General features: G+C 36.7%; 4 protein-coding genes across 5 annotated transcripts in view; 3 read left to right on the top strand and 1 right to left on the bottom strand.

The window, feature by feature from the left end:
* Positions 1-14,097, top strand: part of LOC143471282 (uncharacterized) — a 139,011-nt gene extending 124,914 nt beyond the window's left edge. For both annotated transcript variants that reach the window (XM_076969712.1, XM_076969710.1), the window contains 4 exons: positions 11,876-11,950; positions 12,238-12,500; positions 13,162-13,349; positions 13,427-14,097. In XM_076969712.1, the coding sequence (XP_076825827.1) occupies positions 11,876-11,950; positions 12,238-12,500; positions 13,162-13,349; positions 13,427-13,433 (533 nt within the window). In that variant the 3' untranslated portion in view covers positions 13,434-14,097. The remainder of the gene's footprint in view (positions 1-11,875; positions 11,951-12,237; positions 12,501-13,161; positions 13,350-13,426) is intronic.
* On the top strand, positions 1,169-8,903 carry LOC143471297 (serine/threonine-protein kinase/endoribonuclease IRE1-like). Its single transcript, XM_076969736.1, has 8 exons — positions 1,169-1,412; positions 4,259-4,412; positions 4,540-4,590; positions 6,551-6,650; positions 7,090-7,286; positions 7,605-7,752; positions 8,393-8,568; positions 8,676-8,903. Exons 1-8 carry the CDS (start codon positions 1,324-1,326, stop codon positions 8,901-8,903), a joined length of 1,143 nt encoding a protein of 380 aa, XP_076825851.1. The 5' UTR covers positions 1,169-1,323.
* A 1,981-nt stretch (positions 14,098-16,078) lies between the features above and the next one.
* LOC143471413 (uncharacterized) lies at positions 16,079-17,763 on the bottom strand. The gene is made up of 4 exons (XM_076969868.1): positions 17,760-17,763; positions 16,947-17,672; positions 16,739-16,851; positions 16,079-16,618 (listed from the first exon to the last, which is right to left on the bottom strand). The coding sequence occupies exons 1-4, from the start codon at positions 17,761-17,763 to the stop codon at positions 16,193-16,195; spliced, it is 1,269 nt and encodes a 422-aa protein (XP_076825983.1). The 3' UTR covers positions 16,079-16,192.
* Positions 17,764-23,684: 5,921 nt separating this feature from the next.
* On the top strand, positions 23,685-25,508 carry LOC143471291 (uncharacterized). The gene is made up of 4 exons (XM_076969727.1): positions 23,685-23,763; positions 23,832-24,735; positions 24,832-24,944; positions 25,060-25,508. Exons 2-4 carry the CDS (start codon positions 23,856-23,858, stop codon positions 25,471-25,473), a joined length of 1,407 nt encoding a protein of 468 aa, XP_076825842.1. The 5' UTR covers positions 23,685-23,763; positions 23,832-23,855; the 3' UTR covers positions 25,474-25,508.
* Positions 25,509-27,663: the final 2,155 nt, after the last annotated feature.

Genomic DNA, 27,663 nt, shown 5'->3' with positions numbered 1-27,663 from the left:
CTATTATAACTTTTGGCTGATTTATGTCGGGATTAAGAAGAAAGGTTAACAACGGCGTTATGTCCATTGACTTACAACTTCAATTTATCATTTTACATCACTGCTTAAAGAGTAAACTAAGTTTTATTCCACACTTTTGACCAGAATTGCTGCCGCATCTTACTGTTTGATGTTTTGTTGTTTATATTTTGCCACAAGTTGTACGTAGCACAATTATGATGCAAACCAGAACAGAATCAACCGTGGAGTGAACGAACTTTCTAGCTTTCCTTCCTAGATTTAAAAGAATCTGATTTGGTTTCTTTGCTTTGTCAGGATGAATCCTACGTCTATGGTTGTTCATCCCTGAAACTGCTCTTGTTTGATTTGTCAAAATTTTATGGCATGAAAGGCGTATGGACCATCTTGAAATGCAACATCATTCGAAAAACCATGGGGTTAGAAATGTTGCAAATATTTTATGCAATGCAACTTTACACGGCATTAATCAGCAAACCTTCAGCAGTCAATGCAGCCTAAAACCATCCAAAACATGCAGTGAAGTGAAACTTAATATGAAGCACCATGGCAATGGTCTGCCGTTATTTTCACGTTTTGTAGTTTAGAACTTTATGTTTTATGACTTCAAGGTAATATTGGCCCATGGTTGAGTTGTTCATTTATAACATTTGCTGTTTGACTTGTGCAAAATGTTGACACAGTGAAGTCATGTCACAAGACGTTGCACCATTAGTCAATGCTAATGTTCACAGCAGCGATGTCAGATTGAATTATAATGTATGAGATAGGTTGGTATTGAGAGATCTATGAAATAATTAAGAGTTAAAATATTTAACTTTTGTTGCTGCTTTAGTGCGGGCAAAACTTCATTATCTTGTATGGCAAGCCTATGTGTTAGGTGTGTCTGTTGGTCTTATTTTCTTACCATTCTGGGCGATAGTCAATTTAAGTGAAGATTTCACCAGCGCTTACTTGCTGAGGTTGATATTTAAGGACTTAGGGTTTAAGCCTTTGTATGTTAACTAGACTCAGCAGTTGAATTATGCTTTTGGTTAATTAATAGCTACATGTTTGATCAATAAACAAAAGAAGATAAAATTTGTGGTTGATGCTGTTAACTTCAAGTAACTGTTAATGCTTCAACTAAACAGAAGTTTATTTAGAGTAAGGGAACGATTAATTGTATTTAAACATTTATGACTTAACATCATTGGATATGTTTTAACCAAAAAAATGTAAGTACATTGACATTATATTGTATTTTGGCCATTATATTGGCCAAAGAACTTATCCTGTTCCACAAAATCTTGCCAGTTTGAAAAAATGTTCAGCAGGATATTTTCACGTAAAAAAAAATATCCACGAGAAACAAGTTCACCATGGAAACGTACCTTGGTTTCAAAGATTTATAAGTAAGTTATACTTTCTATCTAGGTCGTTTAATGCTAGCAAGTTTGTGTTGTTTCAAAGCAAACAAAGAAAATTTAAGTTTACTATTAGGCTTCTTATCTTTTTGTTGGAATTTTTATCATAGTAGATGTTTTGTTAACTTATCCATCCATCTTTATATCTTCTTTTTTTTCTTTTTGTCTACTTTTTGTGGTATAGTTTGGCTAATAAGGTGCAGTCAGAGTCTATTTAAAAATATACTTTGTTTAAAAACCAGGATTAAGACTGGGTGTGGCTAAAATTGAGGAAAGGGTTCCTTTGGTAGAGTCAGTCGGTATTTCAGTAGTAGGCGTATTAAGTGACTGACAACTAACAAACCGAGTCTTTTAAGAAAGTTTAAAATCTTACCGGCGAAACGCACAAACACCGCGATAAGTTTCGCAGGTGCATCAGCACAGTATTTGATCTTATGCAACAAATTATAATCACACATTTATTACATAGTTGTGACGCCTTTGATTTCTTAGAGGCTGAAATCAAATAGTATGTTTTATGTAATAATATGATCGTGAGGCGACACTTAATTGAAAGACAGTTTATCGAACGACACTTTATCGAACGACACTTTATCGAACGACAGTTTATCGAACGACACTTAATCGAACGACAGAAGTGTCGTAGTACCTAATATGATTTACCTAGTTTATATAAACTACTTGTTTGGCCATATTTTCATTCCATTGTGGCCATATTTTCATTCCATGTGTTTGCCGCTACAGTTTTGAAATGTACCACAAAGGTAAAGTCTATGTATTGCAGTAATATAAAATAGCAACTCTCGTAGCATCAGTTTAGGCATGAGTTGGCCACACCTGTTTGGGAGTATACAGCGATTGGGCAATTGCTATACTGCAGAAAACAAATAAAATGGTAGGCTACAACCAAACTTTATTTGAAAGAATTTTTTCATTCATTTTTCCGGTTAAGAACCGTTAGCAAATAGAAATAGGTTTAAAAGAATGAATGCCTGATTGCCTTTTTTTATTAGTACACCATATGTCATCCAAGGCTTATACGCTCCAACAGAAATAAGTTTATTTGACAATGTCAACTAACAACATGACCGCATATAAGGTACAAACAAACACATGGTGGCGCCAACACAAATATTATACAGGTGCTATATTTCCTCCCATGTCAAATGTAAAATTCCCTATAAACTGAATTTAGCTAGCATCAAAGAACACAGTTCACTGCACTTAAAACAGGATTGACAGAGTTTTTCTTCCCAAGTCATATTCAATAAAAACATTTTACAAAATTATCATTACATTTATCCTGCACACCAGCATTATCAACTACAACACTGTTTCCATGTTTTTCTACCACAACAAAAGGTTCTCTATGGAATGTAGTAGATAATAATTTAAGGTCTAACCCAGGTCCAGGTCTAATGGCACTAAGCACAACAGACTGTCTTAAATCTGCATGGTCCTTCCCCTTTTCCTCAACTTCTGCATCATGGTCACCAGCAAATTGTATAGTCTGTTGCATCACACGTTGATACACTTCGGGTGCACAACTCACACCAAACATGAGACTTTTACAATGAATTAAGTGACAAACATTACTCACTCTTCATGAGTGACAAATGTTGTTATTTCCCTAGACTGAGGGTCTAATTCGATTTGATGATAATCCCATTTGATATCCAGTTTACTAAACGTTTCACATTGGTTCATGTCTTGTAATACTTCATCAATGATTGGTATTGGATGTCTTTATAGCTTTTTATTAGCTTGCTACACCACCACACACAGGCGAATGTCAGCATTCGATTTTGACATGACAATTACCGGTGAAGCCCAAGTTGTATATCCACTAACCTTTTCAATGATATCAAAGGATTCCAGTTCCTTCAGCTTCTTGGTTAAACGGTCACAAAGGTGGTAACTGGTAAGGGATACAATATAGATGTTGACAGACAGCAGTGACATTTTCGTCAACGAGATTCTTTAACTGGAAATCTTTCACCCTTACAATCCCTTCAAAACAGGAATCGTACTTTTGTAATAACTGCTCAGTGCTTTAATTGAGAGAATGCCGAGATCTGTTGCAGTACGCTTTCCAAAAAATGCTTCTCCGTCTCCTTCAATAACTACGAAGTCAATAGCAGGTGGAGTTTTCTCAGGAACGTTCACACAAGCTTGAAAAAGCACCAATCACCTTCTAGATATCACTGCCATCAGCGTAAATTTTTCTATCGTTAAAAAACACTTACATTTTGTAGATCTTAGTTTCAAATGTTCCCACAGCATATAATTTATAACATTGCAGGATGCTCCTGAATCAACAATCAGTTCAACTTTCACCTTGATAGCTACCAAGGTCATTCATTTCTAACTTTGACAGATATTCTGGTCCTTCAGCACCTGAATCTTGGATTTGACGTAGGCTTCCAGCAGCTTTTTGTCTTAGATTCTGGTCCATTTTGCAGCAAACAGCAAAGTTGCCCGTGTTCCCACATTTGCAGCACCCTCTTCGTTTGGCTGGCCATTTTGGGTCTCATCCTATGTGACCTTCCCATTCGCACCTGTTGCATTTTATTTTTTGTCTTCTAGAAAAAGACATGTCCTCAGTGTTTGGTGCGCTTCTGTGCGGTTTACCATCAGTCATTTTATTTGCTTTTTAAATAAGGTCTGCATAAAACGGGCAAACAATCGTAATAACTGACAGAAAGGCAAACATTAGAAAACGTTTTTGTAACATCCACCAGAGTTGGTGAAAACTTTTCTCAAGTGTCGCTACAATCACCAGAAGCAAGTATATATTCATCCAGTAAATAACTTAAACATACTTTTGATTGTAGATGCCGGAAAAATGATGGAACGGTGATCATTGAGAAGCGGGTTTCAAAGGACCATGTCAAATATCCAGAAAGCGAAGCACAAACTTTCAAGAAAATATGTGACAACAGCTTTCATCACCCAAATGTGGTCCTTTATCTTGATACCATTGAAGATGTATTTAAGAGTTTATATGATCATGAAAATACTTTGCATTAGGGTTAAATAGTGTGGCTTGTTTCAGTTCATTTTGGTAAAAAGATGCTGCCTACAATACATAAGTTTCACATACACATTCTTTTAGGAAGAAGCGATTTCACTGTATATGGAAATGTGTGATGGTGATCTTGAGGAGGTATGCTGATTTTGTTGTGTCACATAGTAGACTTTAGGGGGCAATCAGCCTGTGCATTGGACTAGGGTTGACGGCATCCAGGCAGGATAGCGACTGTCAAAACAGCGACTGTCATAATGGCGACTTCATAATAGCGACGTAATCAAGTGAGCGACATTCCAAACAGCGATTGTCTAAATGGCGACCGCATTAAAACAGCGACTGTTATGATAGCGACTTAACTAGGTCGCTGAGTCGAATGAGGCATTTATAAATGGAAGGCAACACTATGACGTGTCACATTAATTTTAAGGTCGTTTGAAAAATTGCAAGACGACAATATTCGGATGGCACTTAAAATGCTCCTTGCTCTTGCCTTTCTACCAGTGGATGAAGTGAGCGATGCCTTTGATGAATTGGTGGCAGACTACCCAGCAGAAGTAATGCCTCTCGTAAATTACTTCGAAGACAACTACGTGGGCCGAAGAAACAGACGGGGAGACAGACGACAGCCATTGTTTCCCGTACATATGTGGAGTGTGAAAGCCAGACAAGATGCGGGACTGCCACGAACCAACAACCAGCTAGAGAGTTGGCACAATGCGTTTCAGGGATCAACGGAAACACATCATCCTTCCATCTTTCGATTCATCGAAGCTTTAAGACGGGAGGAAGCCCTTCAACGGGCAAACCGAACCCAGCTACTACAAGGCAGAGACCTGACTCAGCGAATGAAAAGATACGTGACAATGAACACACGAATCACTGTTGTACAGCAAAATCGAGGCCAGTATGATCTGCGGCAGTTCCTTCGAGCCCTTGCTCGCAATTTAGAAATAAACGTGTCTTGATTTTTATTGCATTTTAATTTTATTTTATTGCTTTTTAAATCATGTGACTTCATGTGACTATGGATAGTCCAAATAAAATGTTGTTTTAAAGTCCCTTTTGGTTTCAATCTTTCACTACGCAGTATTTGCCTGTTTCTGCGTGCATACATGTGTAGAGAGGTGTGGGGGATGGAAGTGCGTGTGCGCGTAAGCCTTGGATTTAATAAAAGAAGTGAGGTCGCTGTTGTGACAGTCGCTGTTTTAAATGAATCGCTGTCGTGTAGTCGATCTATTGACAGTCGCTGTTTTAAATGAATCGCTGTCTTGTGGTCGCTCTATTGATAGTCGCTGTTCTGACAGTCGCTATTATGAACGCGAGCCAGGGTTGACCTATGTACATATAGAGCCGGCCTTTGCTATTGCGAAGCCCCTTGCCGATTTTCTTTTGAGAACAGATCGTGAAATAATACTGTGGTTTGTACAAAATTAAAGCTAAATTGTTATTCTTGTTTCAGTGCTAAGCAGCGCTCGGCCTAATGCAGTCGCATCGCTCGCATTGGTCAAATGCCCGCCCTGGCTACTTATCATCGATAGCGACAAAACGTGTTAAAAGCCACCACACGCTGTTAGTGAATAAAGAGATTCGATTTAGATACTAAGTTTTCCTAAATCCTAAAATACTGCAGTCAACACTGTGTCGATACCGGACCGTCGTCTTACATTGTGCGTTGTGAGAATTATGGGCTACCCAAATACAAACATATTTTCTTTCAAAAATGATGATTAAACAGATTACAAAGATTTTATTTTGACACGACGTTACAACAGGAAGCATGCCAATAATCAAGCTACTAAACCACTAAACGAATCAAGTATATACTTTTTTCAGCGAATGCTGCCCATGACTATACTTTCATACAATTCTAAATTACATTGGAGAAATTAGTGGGTTAGTGGTTAGTGACAGCGTCGTGAATTAAGCACATTTGCTCCAAAAATTCCAAATATTCCTAAATATTATTAATTCCATTATTTGTTTAAATAAATGCACCAAATTTAGTCCTGCAAAGTTTCGAACAAATTTCTAAAAATTACAATGGAACAAGAGTTGATACAGAAAAATAAAATAGTTTATTACGTATTTTTTGCAGTGGACAAAGAAGGGTGAACTTAATGCTTGCAATTTAACTGCTTTAGAAATGTGCAAACATATAATTGAGGGAATTTTCTATTTACATGGACAAAATATTAGTAAGTACTTTTTATAACTTGCTCATAGAGTGTTCATTGCTAGCTCAAAAACTAATTTGTTTGATATCAAAGAACACATTTAATTATTTTCTGAATCCACCGGATAAACTATTCTTAAAAAACATTTTAGGACCTAAAACTTTTACGAAAATATGACAGTCAACTGTGATATGCTCAGTGAAGATTGCAATTTGGCAGATATAATTAATTAGGTGTGCAAAAACCTTTTGTAATCAATCCATTGTACGGTTTCTGAGCACACATTACTAAATTTTGCCTGCGTGCAGTGCAAACAAACAATAATTTGGTCAAGATTCTAATTCTTTCATCTCTTTCAAATCAGTTGAACCCTGCCTCCTTCGCTGTTAAAATATGCTTTTAAAATAGTTGCTATTTGTTATGTGTATAAATAAACATAAATAAACTTTTCTTTGTTTAGTTTATAGAGACGTGAAGCCAAGCAATTTCTTGATTCGTTCGAGTGATAAAAATGCAACAATAAAAGTGACTGATTTTGGTTTAAGCAAAATATTGTCAACTGATGTATCGAGCGCACCCACCACTTCGACCGGCACTGAGGCATTCATGGCTCCTGAGTATCATCGGAGAGGAGATGGAAGTTGTGAAACATCATGGGTACACTAGCTGTAGTGATGCACACTCCAGAATAATAAATCTCCAAATTCTTAACATTTTAGTTTTATTTTTTATCTCACAAACTTTATCGAATTTAAAATTGGCAGGTAGAATTTTTTCTAACTCTGGGAAACAGTTTTTATTTAATATTAAACGGTGTCTTGGCACATTTTGAGAAAAATCAAACATTGTATGCCTCAATCATCATGAATTAAACCACTTCCATCATGTCCGGCCGACCTCTGCAATCTTACTCAAATCATCAATACTTTTTTAAGGTGTCTTTATATTTAATCTTTAAATTACACAATTTTACAGAGAAAGTCTGGCGATATATTTTCACTTGGCATTACCTTGTATTATGTCCTCACAAATGGGCGTCATCCATTTGGTGACAAAACTTCTCACGAAGCACCCCACAACATTCAACAAAAAGCTTCTCCTGATTTGGATCTTCTTGACTCAGGTGCCTTGTTGTCTAAAAGTTGATACAATTTGTTTTGCTTAATAATGACTTAATAATGACATTTGTGCACTCGGACATCAGAGGTAGGCAGTACCACGGTACTATGGTACCGAATTACGGTACCGCGGTTCTTTTTTCAATACTGATTCCAGTACCGTCACTACTTTTTGTAAAAGTACCGAATCCCTGTACCGAATTACATTTTTCAAGAAAGATTACTTCAAGATTTTGAGAAGTATGTTTTTATAACTTCATTTTAATTAACACATAGTGCCACGTAGTGCCAATTCCAGCGCTTTTTGTTCGTTTTTTGATCTAAAAAAATAATAATCTAAATTCAGATAGTAGAATGCTTGTTGTTAAATACCTAAATAAACTACCTAAATTGAGGTAGTAGGATATTTGTTGTGCTCATACCCTCGGGCATGTGTGTTTTAAGGTGACACATACGCGCCTCTCTATTATAGTGATCTTCTTTGATGCTATCAAGCATCGCTGTAAGTTTTCTGCAACCTTTGCCAGTTGTTTTTGTTTACATTTTATCTTATTATGTTTGGTTCTTGTAAAATTTCACGTAGAATAACTAAACCATATTTTGTCTACAAAACGTACCTTTTTCCTGTTTGAACAACATTTCTAGTGGACAATTTATCCCAAAAGCAAAAAGAACTTGCTAAGGATTTGATAAAGAAGATGTTTGGCTTTGACCAAGAAAAAAAGGAGGTTGATTTTGACCCAGAAAAGCGACCAGCAATTCAACTTGTGAAGTTTCATCCACTTTTCTGGACGTCAAAGAAGAAAATTGACTTCTATAAGGTTGGTTCGGATCAAAAATATGACAGATAATATTTGATGATTACAGTATAATTCAGCTTTGCGTCTTTTCTATATTTTTAATGAAAATTGAATATTTGCATCAACAGGAAGCCAATAGGTGGTTTTACAGCCAATCCCGAAAAAATGTTGAAAAATATCAACAAGCTCTTAAATACTTTGAAAATGAATGCAACATAAGTATCAATAATGTGCCATCCTCCTTAAGAAATGAGAGAAAGTTTCCTATTAAGGAATGTGGAAACGTCCATCAACTTCTTCAAAAAGTTATACGAAATATGGTAAGAAAAGATCAAATCAGGCGGCTGGCTAAATAAGCATGTGTAAATGCGCATCTTAATTCTTAAATACGCATCATATCAAGGTTTATTATGAATTAGCGATTAAATTTTTATCTAGTGCAATATTTATTGAAACAAAGACACCATTTCAAACCTAGCTTTGTCAATTTTTTACTTAATAAAGTTAATTTTGAAACATTAACCTATGGCGAAGGTAGCGCTTGTAAGTTGTTGCGTTGCTGTCACGATGCTGCGTTGTTGATCTGTTGCGGACTCCTGTTTCAGAAGGCTGCTACTCAGTTGTCTGTTGCCTTCGCTCATATATTAAAAGAAAAGCACACGGCAATCTTAATTTAAGGCTTTACTCAAACTGATGTCCTGCGCGCAGGCAGTGCAAAACGAAAAGGGAGCGGTAAACGGACTAACAGTGTTTAAATAAACATGTGCTGCGAGCATTGTGAGAGCGCCATCCAGCGACAAACAAACGAAACACCCAACGGCCGCTACAAACTAAATGTTATTTTAAACTTGATTTTGTTTCTAGGATGAACATGGTGATGAAAAATCAGACGAGTCTATGAAGCTGCTGGGATTTTTATACAACGGAAAGAGAGATTATGATAAATTTTTACTCACACTTACAGGACCTTACCCTGGTCTACTTGCTTATCTGTGGTGGTATCTAAGTGACGAGGAAATTGAGGGACCATACTATCCAATGAAGTCAGCTTTGCATTATTGCTGTTTGATAGTTTGTACTTTATCATAGACAGTTTATGCCATGTTGCTGATTACTAATTATAATTTCCCTCAACCTTTAAGGTTTGTTGCTTTTCAGAGATTCACCACATACTGGATCAACAAAACAAGGTTCTTTAGGTAAGCAATTTCAACAACGTTTCTATTTTATGTTACAAGCATTTCTACTATGAGTTGAAAAGTATGTCGCTACCACGCACGTATGATTTTTCATACCAGTAACAACAAGAGGGCTTCTGAGCCATCTCCTAACTAACCTGTGTAAGTTAGTTGTACTAGAGCAGGGGTTCTTAGTTGGGAGTGTACCCTCCTGGCGTGCGACAAGGCATTTCTGGGGTTGCAAACTTCTCCACTAACTTTAACTAATATTTACGTGATTTGAGGGTTCACGTGTAATATGGTGCAGGTTGTGGTTTCTGTATATTTACCATCTGATTTTTACTATGATGTATTCACTACCTACAAACTCATTGTCTATACCAGAGGTCTCAAACTCGAACAAACTATAACAACATTGGCAAGTCTCCAGCTTAGCCACTTACCAATTTAAGCCGTCGTTTATCGAAGTAGGAAAATACTATTAGTGTAAACAGCTAATTGCGAATGCTAATTTTCAACTTATAAGACATGTCAATTTTGCTAAAGTGTGGAATGTAAATTAACCAAAAACTAATACCCTCTAATCCAAACCCTTACTTCTCGTGATTAAATTACTGAGCTTAGCGGCGAATTGAAATAAATGCTAAATTTCAACTTAAAATGATATTTTATTTTCTGAACTTTAAATTAATTTAAAACTACTGTGTATACTACGACCCAAATTCTCACCTCTCATGACTAAATCACCTCAAAAATTAATTTGTGCACAACAAGTAAGTCAAACAGAGACATCCAGTCTAAGGACCCAATCGCCGAGTGAGAATAATTCAATCACCGACCACCTCGCCACCACATACGAGAGTCATAAAATCATCAGCGAACATCTGCCGGTCATTGTATTATGATTCAGCAACTTCAGTAAACTGACGCCGTGAAATTGTCACTTTGAATGATAAAATGTTGCAGCAACCGTTTCAATTCTTTAGATTATTTCTGATATCCTGGGTAAGTGTAAAGCAAAGTTAGTAAATTAGTTGTTGTTCAAAATAAATAAAAACGATTTAATTGTAAACTATCGAAATGATATACCGGTACCGTGTACGCATAACCTTGTGTACCGGTAACAGCAAGTAGGCTACTGGCCTATAGTCTAATCTAGCTGTACTGGGCTAGGCTAGGCCTACAAAGGCTATTTTTTAAAAGATTTCAGAAAGCTTGGATGGAATAGGCTAGAAATAGCAAGTTACTAATTAATGTCTGTAATCCCCTTAATCTTAAATCAACACATAGTACCACAAATCAATATAATTAATGACACAGAAACAGAAAGCGTTTTATTAGATTTTCTGTCTACGTCTAACGCCAGTCAGCATCCACCAGGTAACGGTTGTCCACGGATAAGGTAAGAATCATACTTTTCTTTGATTTGACCAGTCCAAGTCTTGTGAAAAACAAATTACGCAGTGTTTCTGGTTTAAAGAGGTGTAGACTTAGGTAATTCAACCGGCTGTAACGCACCAGATCTACAGGCATTAGCCTTACTTGCAGTGTTGTAATGACTCGAGTCACGTTTTTAAATTACTTGACTTGACTTGACCTGAGTCAATACTTGAAATGACTTCACTTGACTCGAGTCTTGGAAAGTAAGTTGGCACAAGTCATTAAATTCTTGTTGTTAATTAATTAACTAACTGAATTACAGACATTTGATTTGGTTGTGAATCATCGGTTAAAGGTATAGCCAATGACATGACTTCATTTGACAAGCATATTATAATATTATAACTTGACGACTAATATAATATTATAACTTGACGTGATCCAATTAGTCTAATTTGAAATGATCCAATTTGACTCGACTCAACTTAAGTCAACTTCCCAAATGACTTAACTTGACTCGAGTCTTAAAAAAATGACTTGGTTACAGCCTTGCCTACCTGTTTTACCACCAATTTCTAGTGGGATTTTATTTTAAAAAAACTGCACCCGTACCGGATTTTTTCTATTGCATATAGATAATTTTTTTACCAAAGTGTGTTAAGAAATATGTTTAGGAATAAGTGTAGTTTATATCCTTGTATTTAGTTTCCATATCTTCATGTTCTATAACATGCAATGCTGTGAATCTAAAATGTTTCATTATTTTGCAGAAAATGAAGAGCGCAGAAAAATAACTCGAAAAATAGAAAAGTTTCAACATGAATTTAGTGTATCTGGTAATAAAGGTAATGTATTTGGCAAGAGCAGTGTATAAATGTATTTTAGCAGTGTATAAACTCGGTAATTTATATTTGCAAATATATAATGACAAGGCTGTGTGATTTTTAAGCCAATATTTTAACCTTATACCGGTTTTATTTTGTGTGTTTGGCGCCACAGTAAGGCATAAAATGTGTTTTTGATATTTGCTTGTAACCAACTTGTAGCCTAGCCTACACCAGGTTCAAGTCACAGATAGGCCTACAGTTATTTAAATGTAAAACAAGTGAAAACGAAAGTTATGTTTGTTTAGAATATGAGGCACTGGAATTACTGCGTGTTTATGAACAAATTCATCAAATCAATGACGAGCAGCTCACCACGAATGCAGCGGAACTCTTCCCAGAAGAGCTGAATTTATCCGATATCAAGTTGACAGAATCACAAATTGACTCGCTCCTGTTTATTCTCACTAAAGTTGAGAAACGCATCGACTGGCTTCTTCTGATCAAATGCTTTTCTAAACCAGAAGATGTCGGCCGATTATTTGAGGCAATTCAAGCAATGCCAGGAAAGGTTTGTTTGTTTATTTTACTTTCTACTTTTTCGTTCGTCTTCAACTTTGTTTACGAACTCGATGTGTCGTAACAATGCGCTTTGGTTTTGCATGTGACGTCATAACAGTTTTTCCCGCCTTTAAGCAAACATGGTTTGTTGAGATTCTGTGCGTTGTTGTTGGTCGGAATATTTTGTTTCAATTTATTTCAACGGGGCGTAATTTCCCCGCGCAAGTTTTATTGTTTAAATCGCTGATAGATCTGGAATGCGCAGTAAACCTGGCCGCTTAAAATTCGTTCGTTTTATTGAGAAAAATGTCAAAATTTGATCGGTTCAGTTTAGGCTAAAATCAGCAGCATCTGACCAAGATTTGATCAGAAGCAAATTTCAAATTTTTACAAAAGTAAAAATATTTTTGCGACTTTAATATCAAGTTTTATTTCTGCAACAAATACTCACTCGTGGTTGAAGTTGGTCGCTTAAAATTCCTTCTATTTCTCTCAAAATCTAAGAATTTGTGTTTGTCCAGTAGGCTACTGTAGGCCTAAGCTGCCACCGTGCTAGTTAGTTATTAATTAGTTAACACTAACCAGTTAACTTGTATGAGTTAAATATTAGGATATTAGTCTTTGTTATAACACCATGTTGTAGTTTAATTTTACAAACATTTTAACTCTAGATCAGATGGCTTTATATCAGTGGCAACATAATCCCGAAGATTCCTTCAAAATCCTTCTTCAACAAAATCGAGAATGTGCTGGATATGTTCAATGCTTCCCTGATGATGACGCAACAGATGGGAAGCGCAATGCGAACCAATCAGAAATCGCTGAAATTCAACGAGCCCTTGACCAATTGGATGACTCGGTATTATTTATGTCTTGTTATGTTTGTGTGAAGTTGAACATTGCAGAAGAATTTAATCTCAAACTTTTAATTTATAGAAGTTGAGGGTTGGTCTTGGTTGGTGCGATGGTGGATTGGTCAAACTTCGCTCGCGAAAGAAAAGTGACGTCTCCGTGTGACGTAGTCATCTTCAAGCAAGAAATTGGTTTCACTTCAATAAATACCGTTCTTAAAATGGATTCATTTACACAAAAGTAAGAGCGACCGAACGCGATTATATTTTGTCAATCGCGACCTGGTCGGGAATCGAACTCGGGATTTTTAGACAATGCAGTTCTCGTTTATCCTGATGCGCCACCAGAAGAACTGTTGAAATGTTGCTTAAAAGTGACTTATATATCTATTAGCTTGCATAGTTACGTAACAATTGTATTTGTTTGTCACATACGAGTTAATTGATTTTGTAAACACCGTATATGGTTGTGCTATTTTGTTGTGATAATTTCGAGATTTCTTATCATAGAAACTTGTTCATTGGTTTTTCTATCACTGGCGATCAGTTTGATCTGTGGCGGTTGGCGCCATGTCACCATCACATCATGTTAGTTACTATGTCCTTTGATTTCTTTGTTTTACCGAATTTTTTACATTCCTTAGTTAATTAACGTTGATTACTTTGCTTTATATTCTGTTCACCTTCTGTAAATCCATTCAGTCGTTTATTTGTTTCTTAAATTCAATGCAATTCTATTCCCCACGTGTTGGCCGATTGATGTCTGCGAATGTGCTGCCGAGAAAGACACGCGACCTCATGATGAATCAAGAAGAGTTTTTCTTGCTCTCAGACTTGAGTAGCTCTTGGTTTTGACAGCGGTCGAGAAAGCTCTGTGAGCCGTCGTCCAAGTCGGCTTTCACAATAGAAGAATATTCGCTGGAGAATGCGCAGAGAGCATCATTGTCAATGGGCAGAGGCGGCCACAGATGAACCAGACTAAGAGTTTATTGCTCTCACTCATTATGGCGCTTTTGGCAAGGTTTGTAAATTGTCGACCTCAGAGATTTTGTGGATCAAACAAACATATTTAACCGATAAACCGTCCTGGTTTATTTAACTACGGTCTCGATCGTAAACTGACTACAGTGTTAGGTTGTTGCTTTGGGCGCTAAATTTTAGGGTGACAAATTATATCGATTAACTTGTAACAGTAAGAACACAAATAATAAGTAAATATGATTTCAGAAACGCGTTTAGTTCCCATTGAATAGAAAATTACATCGTTTAATTACCCATGAAAGAATAGACAAAAATATAAGTTTTAAGCCTAAAATTCCCTTAGCTAAAAAGTTTCCCGGCCCCTGATTCAGATGAAAGCAACAGCTACTTGATAACAGAACAATCTGCTTTGTCCGCTCCTGCCTAAAAGGAAGCAGCTCAGACATGTTTTGACTTACCTCTCAGTTGCATTGAACGAAGCCATGGGCGCCCGCAGCGCATACGCACGTGCGTACAATTTTCAGCCGTGTTTTGTGAAATTACGTTTATTTATAAATTTGACAACTTACAGGCTGTCACCGAGTTGATTTCAGAGTTTTTTTATCACTATCGTCGGGATACGTCATTGGTAAGACCGTTGCCATATTTCAAGTTCTTTTACATATGTTGGTTACTCGTTATATTTAGTTGATTTATTCTGGCTAACTTAAGCAAAACATCTATGACGTCAATAGAGGATTTATTGCTGAATAATCCTTTATAATTAAAACTACCAGCGCATAGGGAGCTCATTGGGCAATAACCTTTCTCACGAACCCAATTTTAGGACTCACAGATCTTTTTACGCTTTTAATTTTTTCGTTCGTCGTATTTCCTTGTTTGCATGTGACAACGTTTTGGCTTTTACCTTATTATATTGTAGACTGGTATACGTCGTTAAAAAATTGTTGTAATCTCCTTTCAGAAATTTGAACTAAATTAATAGCTATTGTATTCGTAAGATCAAAGAATTTATTTCTTAAACTCTGATGAAAACATTTTAACCGATCAAAGTCTTATAGAACAAGATATAAGAAATTTCTACGCATCGTTTTACAGTTGCCCCGCCAACAATGCAACACCTTACTCGGTACCAGATAAACTCGGTCGTATCCACACTCGAAACTCCCTGGATACTCGACCGGTTCAAGAAAGACGATGTCTGTTACCGAAGCCCAAATACAGGAAGGAGATAGACAATTGGAGAGAATTGTGAGACGGTTGTCAAGGTAACTAGGAGTGTTATAACGAGCTGAACACAGGGTTAAAAATAGGCTGATCCGAGCGCGGCTGCTTGTAAAGCAATTCAGCAAACGACATAAGATGTAAAAAATTGTTATCGTTTGTGACTTTTGTAACTTAGGAGTCACTGATGTACCGCAATTGTTCATGACAATAGTGACTGACACTAAAAACTCATGCAAAATAAATCATTTGAAATTTAGTCCATTATATTGGGCACACGTACTAGAATTTTACAAGCATACAGACAAAATACACACGTTTAAAACAAGTTGGTATCGTACTACAAAGTTATACACACAAAATGGACATCTTCAAAACCAATCTAGATTGTAACATCCTACACACAATGAATAGGCCATAAATGCGCCAGAGGTCTTTGCTAGAGCTATTGCACAACCATGCGGGCACCATAGACCGGCTCAATCAAGACACGACCCGTTTAAGAAAGAGATTAGTCAGATTACCCAAACGAATTACTACATGCTTAAAACAACTTTATATTGAGCTAAAGAGTTGACACAATAAATTGAAATCTTCAAAACCAGTCGAAATTGTACCTTTAACATTCCGCATAAAATTGACTCGTCTACCATCCTCCTCGATCGTCACCTTTAACTGGTGCCTGTTCTGGGTAATAGTTAAAGTAGTTGGCGTCATCTGGATCATACGTGACCTGTTCATCCACAATGTCCACATCATTTGGTAACCACGCCTCTTGGTAGCCGTTGAAGGGCGCTACATCGAGAATATCGGAATGCATTACCCGATCTTGCGGTGACTGAAGCTCGGCAAATTCTTCTGAAGCTTCCGAGCTTCCCTGGGGTGACAACGCAATTTGTCCTTGCTGTCTGGGTTCGGTCGCCATATTTGAAGCTCTGGATGTATTGGAGGTGGACTCTAGGGAGTTATTTAAAGACTTGTCGCTACGCGAGACGTCATCGTTTGCTTCATGATTGCGATGGTGCTTACGTAACGAGCTGGGGTGGCTGTACTTTCGGTCGCATCCTTTGTACTTTAAAGTAAAAAGTAAGAATCAATACTTATAGCTTAGAAGCCTAATTTCAGGTGACTTCGTTTGCAAAGAAGGTTTTAAATGAAAACATATGAAAACGAAACAGAAAATGTTGCTTACCTTGCAGGCAAAGGGCTTCCCTTCAATGTGCATGTAGCTGTGCTTTATGCGATCAGAACTGTTGGAAAATCGTCGATTACACCCAGGATATTCGCATAGAAACGGTTTGCGTACTGAAATGGAACAGTGCAGACTTGAAAGCTCGTACTTCGTTAATGGAAGTGTAGAGAATGCCAGGAAAACCGCTTAGACTAAAATATTATCTTACATGTGTGAGTTCTTATATGAATTATGCGATTTTCTCTCCGACTAAACCGCTTTCCGCACCAGGAGCATTTGAACGGTTTCTCTCTTGTGTGAACTCGGATGTGGTTGACCAGCTTGTACTTGGCCTTGAAAACTGTCAAATGACGTTTGCATTGACGCCAGTAGCAAGTGTGGTTGCTTTGTTCCGGTCCTTCGACGTGATCACAAGTGATGTGGTGGACAAACGCTTTCATGTCTTCGAAGATTAAACCGCACACTCTGCTGCCCTCCTGGCTCCGGATCATCCATTCGCACGCAGTCGGTTCCGAAAGTTGGTTGGAAAACGCTTTTTCTTTAGCGGCTGGTTGTTGAGGCTGTTGCTGTTGAGCTAACGGCGGCAAACGTAGAAAGTTTCGGGATTGGTGCTGATAGTTTGACGGTTGTTGCTGATAGGTTGACGGTTGTTGCTGATAGGTTGACGGTTGTTGCTGATAGTTTGACGGTTGCTGCTGAAAGTTTGACGGTTGTTGTTGAAAGTTTGACGGGCGCTGCTGAAAGGTTGATGCGTCATATCCGGAATAAAATGCCGGCGTCGGCGTTGTCGGATAAGGATAGGCCTGATAGTTGACATAGGGATGCTGGGCCGAGAACAAATTTTGATGAGTTGTGTTAGCTCTGGGGTGGTAAGGAACTGGTGGGTGTTTAGGTCGGCTCGGAGGATTCAAATTGTCGAATATTTCACAAAAATCTGAAAAAATAATAACAATTAAAAGATATCGCGATTATCCAATCTTATAAATGTAGAAAGATACATACCTCTGACAGACTTTTCAACCCATATCAGGTTGTATCAAGTTTTACGATTACTTCTGCTTCAAATGGTATCTGTCGAACAGTGACCAGCTACTGGACACATCTGACTATATCCTGGTCATTTATACCTGGCCTGATCTGGCTTTGCTTTTTTCTTATCACGACGTCACAATCAATTCTTTGTTTGTTTAATTTCCGATCGTTGGCGATCTCTTTCCCACCGGGTCACGTGCTGCGATTCCAAACTCATAATTTACCTTCGGTCGCTAGTTATCGAGTCTACAACGAAGATAATTCCAGGACGCAGCACGCGTCCATCGATGACGTTGCATGATGTCACTATGGATGCAAAAGTTGAAAATATTTGCACTTACTGGGTTTATCAAGTGAGATACTTTGACAAGATACGTTAAATACAAGTTACCAACTTCTGTTCAATGTTCATAAACATCGGCCCAAGAAACCCAATAAACGCTTTGAAAATATTTTGGTAACAAAGTAATGTAAAAACTTACTTCAAAACCAAACTTTTAATTGAACGCTTGTCGCGTTTCGCTTGTCATTGTTCGTTAATGCTAAACTTATACCAGAGTTTTTTAGTTGAGTTTTTGGTTTTAAAAATCATCATTTTCGCATAAAGATGTCTAAGCAATTTTTAAAATATTAAAACAAATATATTTTCCTAAATTGAGAATATATCTGACCGGGTTGAGAATCTTTTCTATTTTTAGCTCGTCAAAACTTGTTGAAATTGATATAATTGTCGTTTTCCGAAATTCTTATAAATCCTGTATTATAATTATCATCATAATTGGAATAATCGACTCAGTGTTTTTCGCCTTCCAAATCCTGGCATGACAGGAGACGTTTACCCCGGTTGGTGATTATCCCATTGTTACCTCACAATCTGTGTTTTCCGTCTGACCGAAATAACGCTTATTTACTTACTTGGTTTGAGATCTTTTGTCTGAATTTGACTTTTGTTAACTGTAACTTTTCTTTTTGTTTTAAAAGTTTCTTCTGTAAAACTGTTTGTGTTTTAGCAGTTAACCTGCATATGTACAAAACGTAACCAAATGTTGTGTTGAAGTCCACTGCTATGATGCAGTAATAATGAAAAAGTTATAAACTAGTTTGTTTTTTTGCTTTTTCCAGTTATTCCTATTTTAATACATTAATGGTGTATTATAACAAAAGTAATGCAAACAACGCTACGTTTGATAAATTTTTCTCCTTCTCAAATCAAAACGTAAACCGCTTTGTAACTTGACTTTTGCATTTTACTTTATTACAACAAGAACTTAATTTACAACTCTACTGTATTTCAGCAAGAAATTAACAAATAAAAATGTTTTTTTTTTCAAAACTAATACATTTTTGTAATCGATCCGATATTCTGAGACGGAAACTTTTAACTTGCCAGCACTTAATTGTTACTGTATGCCCGTCAGATGGTCGCAATGATTATTACGTCATTATGCGCTTTATTGGTTTATATTTGTCCATGTTTATGATTTAGAGAATATGAACCTACAGGATACTCTTTTGAACTTGCAGACTGGATTCTCAATCTTAAAGTTAAGAAATTTGTCCGATGGTTAATTGCGCGACAATCAATTGTTTGTTTTCTCGTTGTTTGTTGCTCAAGGTATAAAATTGAATTGTTTTCAAATGAATTTCTATTGTGTTGTTTTGTTATAAGTGAAAACGACCAATTCGACTTTAACTCAAGCAAGCTCAATTTAAAGCCAAGTTAACTTTCTTGAAAATCAAGAAAAACTGTAACAAAACAACAACAACAAACAACAAGAAAACAACTATAATGAAATTTTTACGCTTTAAAATTAAAAATTAGTGCAGTGTATAACTTTGTGCAAAAACCTACAACACTGCAGTAAAGTTTTTACAATGACCGCCCAAAAGTCTTCTCCCGGATAAGGTTAAAAAGTTACCATTTGAAGCATTAAATCATTGTTGGCAATAGTTGTGTTACATAGTTCACTTTCTAATGGCAAGGATTTCGATGCAAATTGACATGTTTATAAAATGTATGTCGTCATAACATCACAATGCCGTCTATTTTTGAATGATAGTTTTCAAAAGTCCATCGCTCTCCCACCAGCTCACCTGTCGCGATTTCCTCAGCTCATTATTCACCTTCAGACGCTGCTTAAGTCACCTACACCTGCGCTTGGCACGCGTCCATCGATGACGTTGCGTGATGTCACAATGGTCGCGAAAGTAGAAATTATTTGCTCATGCACATGCACGTTCAAATCAAGCAAGACGCAATATTGTGAACACACGTTCATATCATTTCATATCAATTTCAGGAAAACAATGTTAGTGTCAGTTTAATATTTGATGTGTGGGAATGAATATTTCCAAAAACTGAACTGCTAGAGCGTTGGTCGCTGTGTGCTTATGGGTGATATTAGGATTTAAAAAAAAAGATTTGTAGCCAAGCAAATTTGTATTCCGTAAATTTGATTTTCAAAACATATAAAAATAAAAATGTTTTAAATAATTTCCATAACTTCAGTCAAATCATCTTCATTTACATGACGTAATTACCGTGTTCAGAATATTTTCATTTATCGTCATAATTGACGTGATGACTTGATTCCCACATCTTGCAGAACTTGGCTTGATAGTAGAAGATTATCACTGCTGGTGGTTGCCCTATTTCTATGTCACAGACTGTATTTTGCAGATGGTCGAGTGATCTTTTGTTTGTTCGTGCGACCCAAAGTGCCCTGGGTAATTCTGTCTTTCACTCGCAATTTTGTTTTGCCTTTATGGTAAAAAAAGTAAAACATTTAAATTTTACAATAAAATTATTCAAAGTAAATTTACAATTTTATGTCCATAACAATAACAATCTTTAGTTTAAATAGTTTAGTCGGGCAGAAAATACTACACGTTTATTATTGAAAAACAACAGACGAAGAGCGAAAAGCTTCTCCTAGTTTCTGGGAAATAATCCGTTGTTGCGAACGTTTGGAAGCCAAGAAATGGCTTATTACTTTATTAGTCATACATAGTAAAAATTTTTTGGCCGATTTTTCTTCGAATACCCACAGTTTTTAGAATACAAATCTTACTTCGTTTTTTTACCAAATGTTATGATGATGTTCATTCATAGTGTTGCGGTACCAATTCGTCTCCAGTACATTCTAAATCTAAGATGTTTCGTCATAACAAAGTGACACGGACGAAATTTTTTTTACTTCTACTTGTCGATCGCCTTCTCACCAGGTCACTTGCTGAGATTCATTCAATTTATTATTTACATAGTTATCGGGCCTGCTGTGTCATTTACACCTGGGGTTGGCACGTGTCTACCTATGACGTTGCGTGATATCACAATTGAGGCGAAAGTCGAAAATATTTGCGCATGCAGGACTGGATTGTGTACGAGACGTGTTGCCCTAAGTAAGGTGCGAAGTTTGATTTTTCGTTAAATAATTTTATTTGAAACTATGATCGTGAAAGACCCGTTAATGCTCACCAAAAAACATTTTTCACAAAATTATTAAATCAGAATATTTTAGGTCGAAGTTAAAAAAGTCTCATGCAAGTACTTTTGGACAAAGACAATTTGAAGAAATGAATTTCTACAAGTTATAAAATTGATCCAAAGATTACAAGGACATTAGACGATTTCAGAAGTCTAAAGCAATTTCAAAATTATTTTTGCCGCAAATATTTTGCCGATGTTCCATTTAGCTAATCTTGTCAAACCCTCACAAAACCAGACTTTAATCAGCTTTGGTCATTATGATGTAACAATAGGGTAATCACCAAAACCGATAATCGTGTTTGAATGAGCGAAGTTGAACGACAAAAGGGAAGTTAGTAATTACGGTATTTATGGCGTCGTTTCAGTTTGGGAAATTTTAGGAAGTAATTATGGAATGGGACATGAGATTTTCTGAGCGTTAATTATTATCGAAAAAAGATTTTCTGTTATTTGAATGAAAAATTAAAGAAAATTAAATTAGAATTTTAAAGAAAATTTTTTTTTCAATTAAGTTACTCTTAACAGTTTTTTTTGTTAAATTAAACTTAAAACTATAAAATTGAAAAAACATCTCAACAGCCAGTAACGAAGAAGCGATCAATTCTTAGACAAAAACTACAAGCTAAACCAAAATTCAACTTTCAAATCGTATAGGCTATTAAAACAAAAATAGCATTTTTTTATAAAACATGTTGTGAAAATTGTAAAATTATCCAAAACAGTTTCTCAGTTGGATCCCAACTGGACCGCATTAATTTAAAGTTTGTTAAAGAAATCATAATAAAAGATCTTAGGTAATGCTTTTAATTTCGATCAATATTGTTGTTTAGACTGACTCAAGTTGTCAAAAAATATTAAAAATCGTTAAAATTACGGAAACTAAAACTGTTAAAATCTTGCTTTGTGACATTTTGTATAGTAAAAATAATCCAGTGTAAAAATATATGTATACAAGCCCAAACATTTTGAACTTTCGCGCACATTGTGACATCACGCAACGAACCGATGACGCGTGCTGGGTGCCATTGCAGACTAGATAAAGACTGGTTGTAGGCAAACAATGGGTTTTGTGGAAATCGCGACTCATATGAGCTCGTGGGAAAGCGATCGTTGGTCGGAAGTTTAAGAAACGATTGCGGGACGTCATTGTGATGACGACACAAAGCAAAATCTTATGGAAAAAAGTTTAAAATTGTAAAATGGGAAACTGATGTGTTTGAATAAACTGTTGAGGAAGATGTTTCAATGCAACAAAACCAACCAAGTAAGCTAATTTCTAAACTTCTATTATTTTTACATTTTCATAATTTTTATTCTTTAGAGCATTTTTGTTTTGATAAACGGGGAAAGTATTTTAAAAGAGCAAGAAAATAAACTGGATACATTTCCAGTTACATTTGCAACGAAATTTGGAGTGTGCCTAAATATTTTGCTGTTCGTGCGAAACCTTCTTAAACTTTCTAAACAAAAAATCAAGTGAAAGTCAAATTTATTCAGTGACCCCCCACAATCAACTAAACAACCGGTATCTCGATGCCCGGATGACACTGATTGTGACGCCACAATAGGCTAATCAGCTATTTAGTGATAAATGTTCTCCGTGAAGTTAAGTTTTTTCGAAAGGTGTGAGACAAAGGGAAACGAATAATTACATCATTAATGAAGATAATTAAACATTTCCATCGACATCAACTACCATTGAATGAGTTTAATGATGTTTAATGAAAATTAATATAAACTATGTTCTCTGCACCAACCTAAGAAACAGAAAAAAAGATAAAAGTGAAAATTTTGTAAAAAATATGTTATATTTTTTGCAAGTTGAATTGTAAATTTATTTGATATTTTTCAAAATTTTTTGTCTTTTATTTGCAAAAAATATACAGTATACAATTGTACATTATAACTTTTTAATCACAATACACAACCACTCAAAGCAACAGCGATAAAACATTGGGATTCACTAAGCAGGTAATGGTTAAAATAATAAAGCTGATACCGAAATGTATTTTTGCGTTAGTTGTGTTTAATTTTTTCACCTTTCACCTGGTTTGAAAGAAACAAATGAGAGTTAAAATTTTTAAGTTTATCTAAAAAGTGCTCAAAACATTGTCTTCCACCGGTTAATCCTGCAAGTGCAAATATTTTCAATTTTCGCGCCCATAGTGACATCATGCAACGTCATCGATGGACGCGTGCTGCGTCCTCGAATTATCTTTGTTTTAGACTCGATAACTAGCGACCTAAGGTAAATAATGAGTTTGGGAATCGCAGCAAGTGACCTGGTGGGAAAGCAATCGCCAACGATCGGAAATTAAACAAACAAAGAATTGATTGTGACTCTGTGATAAGAAAAAAGCAGAGCCAGATCAGGCCAGGTATAAATGACCAGGATCCAGTCAGATGCGTCCAGTAGTTGGTCAGTGTTCGTCAGATACCATTTGAAGCAGAAGTAATCGTAAAAGTTTATACAACCTGATATGGGTTGAAAAGTCTGCCAGAGGTATGTATCGTTCCACATTAATATGATTAGATAATCGAGAAATTTTTTATCTGTTTTTATGTTTTCAGATTTGTACGAAATAAATCAAGCCAATGCATCCCACAGCCTTTACCAGCCGTCCGTGTGATCATTATGACTCAAGAACAAACCTGAACCTTCAAAGTTTGTTCTCGTCTGCTCAACAACAATCGTTCAACTATCAGGCCCATCTTTATCCCACAACGCCGACGCCTGCATTTTATCCCGAATATGACGCCACAAGAAATTTTCATCAATCTCAACCGCTATCATCCGGCTATCAGCATCCTTATTACTTTCAACTTCAGCAAAGTCCAGTGCAATATCAAGTTCCACAACAACCGTCAACCTTTCAGCAACAATCTTCAACCTTTCAGCAACAACCAACAACCTTTCAGCAACAACCATCAAACTTTCAGCAACAATCGTCAACCTTTCAGAAACAACCGTCAACCTTTCTGCAACAACCGTCAACCTTTCAGCAACAACCGTCAAACTTTCAGCAACAACCGTCAAACTTTCAGCAACAACCGTCAAACTTTCAGAGACAGCCTTTAACCCTTCAGAAACAATCCCAAGCCTTGCTACCGCCAACCGCTCAACAGCAACAGTCAGCAACTATCAAAAAAGCTTTTTCCAACCAACTTTCGAAACCGACTGCGTGCGAATGGATGATCCGGAGCCAGGAGGGCAGCAGAGTGTGCGGTTTAATCTTCGAAGACATGAAAGCGTTTGTCCACCACATCACTTGTGATCACGTCGGAGGACCGGAACAAAGCGACCACACTTGCTACTGGCGTAATTGCAAACGTCATTTGAAAGCTTTCAAGGCCAAGTACAAGCTGGTTAACCACATCCGAGTTCACACTAGAGAGAAACCGTTCAAATGCCCCGTCTGCAGTAAGGGATTTGGTCGGACCGAAAATCTCAAAATCCATATAAGAACTCACACAGGTAAGATAATATTTTAGTCTATGCGTAAATTCTTAGCATTTTCTGCACTTTCATTAACGAAATACGAGCTTCCAAGTCTGCAATGTTCTATTTCAGGCGAAAAACCGTTTCGATGCAAATATCTTGGGTGTGATCGACGATTTGCCAACAGTTCTGATCGTAAGAAGCACAGCTACATGCACAATAAAGGAAAGTTATATGTTTGCAAGGTAAGCAACGTTCCCAGTTTCGCTTTCATATTGTTTCATTTTAAAACTTTTCTTTGTAAACCAAGTCAGCTAAAATTTTAATTCTAAAATTTGATCATTGCCTTTTATGTTAAAGTACAAAGGATGTGATCGCAGCTACACCCACCCCAGTTCGTTACGTAAACACATACGTATGCACAAAGCAAACGGTGACGTCATGAGTAGCAATAACTCACCAATCATCTTTCCTCGAACCCCGTCGTCAGAAATGACAAGTAACTCAACTGCTGCTGAAGATCCTGACGTCACGTTGATCCTCCAATCGCTCATGTCATCTCCAGAACCGGCGCAATCTAGGATCGACTACGAGTTAAATGACTTCAGTCAAGGATTTGGATTCAACGAAATGCTGTCTGGTGAAGTGAATTCTTTATGGCCTCTGGATGATGACCTCACCCAGCGAGCAGATTTCTTACAGGATTATTCTTCCGGCTGCTCTCAGTCACCCAACCAGTCATTGACCTCATTTGACCCCATATTCGGTGCTTAATGTTTTGAAATTTGAATTAACTTGGATATGTTAAACCTGGTGCCTTTTCTACATACCTGTAAATATCACACGTGTGTTATGCTAAAATAAAGATCACTTTGACAACCATTTTCCGTTTCTGTGATTAAACTTTCCAGGCGAATAAGTGTTTAAGTTATCAGACTCTTTTAATAACTTTTCCTTTTCAAATTGACACAACGTTTTTCAAGTTTGTAATGAAATGATTGTTTATCGTTCCTTAGCCTGTAAGGACGATCACTTCAATTACAATGTTTGTCTGTAGAATTGCTTAATGTCCTCGAAATGAAATGAGTCTCAGGTCGTTGTTTCGCTTCTCTTAATCTTAGAATCAATTGTACACCTCGACAACTGTATAATCTGGTTATATTGAAGTTTCATTGAACGAATAAATCAAGATAGAACATTGTGACAGCAACAGCATAAAGACATGTTGCGGCGTTGAAGGTAGAAACCAAAAAGACTGAATGAATCAAAATGCACGCACAGGGGAAGTAGTCGATTACGTCACGCAGTGTTATGCTTCACTGATTCCATAGATGAGAATTCTATGTAGTACACAATTTTATATTATATTAAGTGATGTATTTATCACAAGTTCTAATCCTTATAAGGTAACTAGATTTGATTCGCACGAAACGACTCACTCGTGTCACAATGCAGAGATGTGCTAAGGCCGTGGGAATGTTTTCTGCACTCTGAAAGCGATTCCGCACGTTAACGCATTCGCACAAGATTAAACTTTTTTCTCTCGCTTCATGTGTGTCGACCTGCTGGGCACTGCAGGGTAGTCTAGGTATAGGCTATGCTGCATTACACAATGTCTAAGGTTACGTTTGAATTGTGATTCCAAACAATGCTTTTATCGTATTTCCATTTGCCTGGTTATACTTACATTATTGTATTCTGCTGTGGTTACAACCCCAGCAGATAATTAATAATAATTAGTCTTGAAAGCCGCTTGAAAAATTTTCAGCAATTGGTAAAGTGAAACCTTTGAAAAAGTTCTGACATCGTCGATAACAAAGTACAAAAGAAGAAAGTACAAAGAACTAAATCCAAGCATATTACTTTGAAATATGGAGTAATGGCAATTTATATTGGTAGGCCTAAATATATGGTCAAAAGGCCATTACAATCATTTTACTTTTAGAATATGGTAAAAAGTACACCATAGCCCAGAGTCTACAATCTATTTACTTTCTATATCATTCATAACCCCAAGCTCGGTTTGTTGGTGTTTCTTCGTCAAAACAGAAGAAAATTGTTTGACAGAAAATTGTTTGCTTGTTTGACCTTCGGTTCCCCGGAACCTACCGGAATGGAGTCTGCTCAAACAATTTAATTGTAACTGTAAGGCAAAACATTGGTTATTTTTGCTCTCTCGTGTGAAGTTTTGAAAAGGAAGGTGTTACGAGTTGATAGAGATAAATTAGGGATACCGGCACCGGAAAATATCGTGCGTTTAAAGCTATTTTTCAGTTTCTTGTTAACCTGGCAAGTATGAATGTTAGGTTAGCCAATAACATAGTAACCTAAAACTAACCCAAAGCAACCTTCTAATGTAAATCTAGCTTCAATAAAACCTGAACTTTTAAAAATCGAATTCTTCATCGTTTTTCTCCTAACCCTAACCTATCGGCCCATCTTAAACAATAGGCTGCATGATGGCGACCTGCATACGGTGAAATGATCACTCTAAAAAATTAATGGTCATAAGCTAATAATTCCAACCTAGCCTAATCGAATAGGCCTAATTCCTTAATAGGCTAGGCCTGCTGTGGATCAACCGAAAAGGAAACCCCTCTGACCCAAACTCTCATTTCACATAATATGGATCTTCAGCAGGATTTGAATGCAAAGCCTCCAGCATACAGACAATTGCTAGCCATTACGCCACAGTTTTTCTTTTTTTCATCGTCCATAACGCGAGTCACCAATCCCTTAGTGAATATCAGCTGGTCTCTAACTCACCTTATTTTGATGTTTTAACTTCGGAAAACAGACGCTGGAATAAAAGTCACTTTTATATTGTTAAAGCTTTTAGAATTCAAGGTACAACATTTTTGGTTTTTAGTTTATCTTGGATAAGCAGCTACCACAAAATGCAGCTAACCATGGTCAGCGTCATACTTAATGTGTTCCCCAGTTTGGACTGTAATTTTGGCCTTG

Source organism: Clavelina lepadiformis, chromosome 9 (assembly GCF_947623445.1).
Source record: "Clavelina lepadiformis chromosome 9, kaClaLepa1.1, whole genome shotgun sequence".
Lineage (NCBI taxonomy): Eukaryota > Metazoa > Chordata > Ascidiacea > Aplousobranchia > Clavelinidae > Clavelina > Clavelina lepadiformis.
This window is presented reverse-complemented; position numbering and strand designations above follow the sequence as displayed.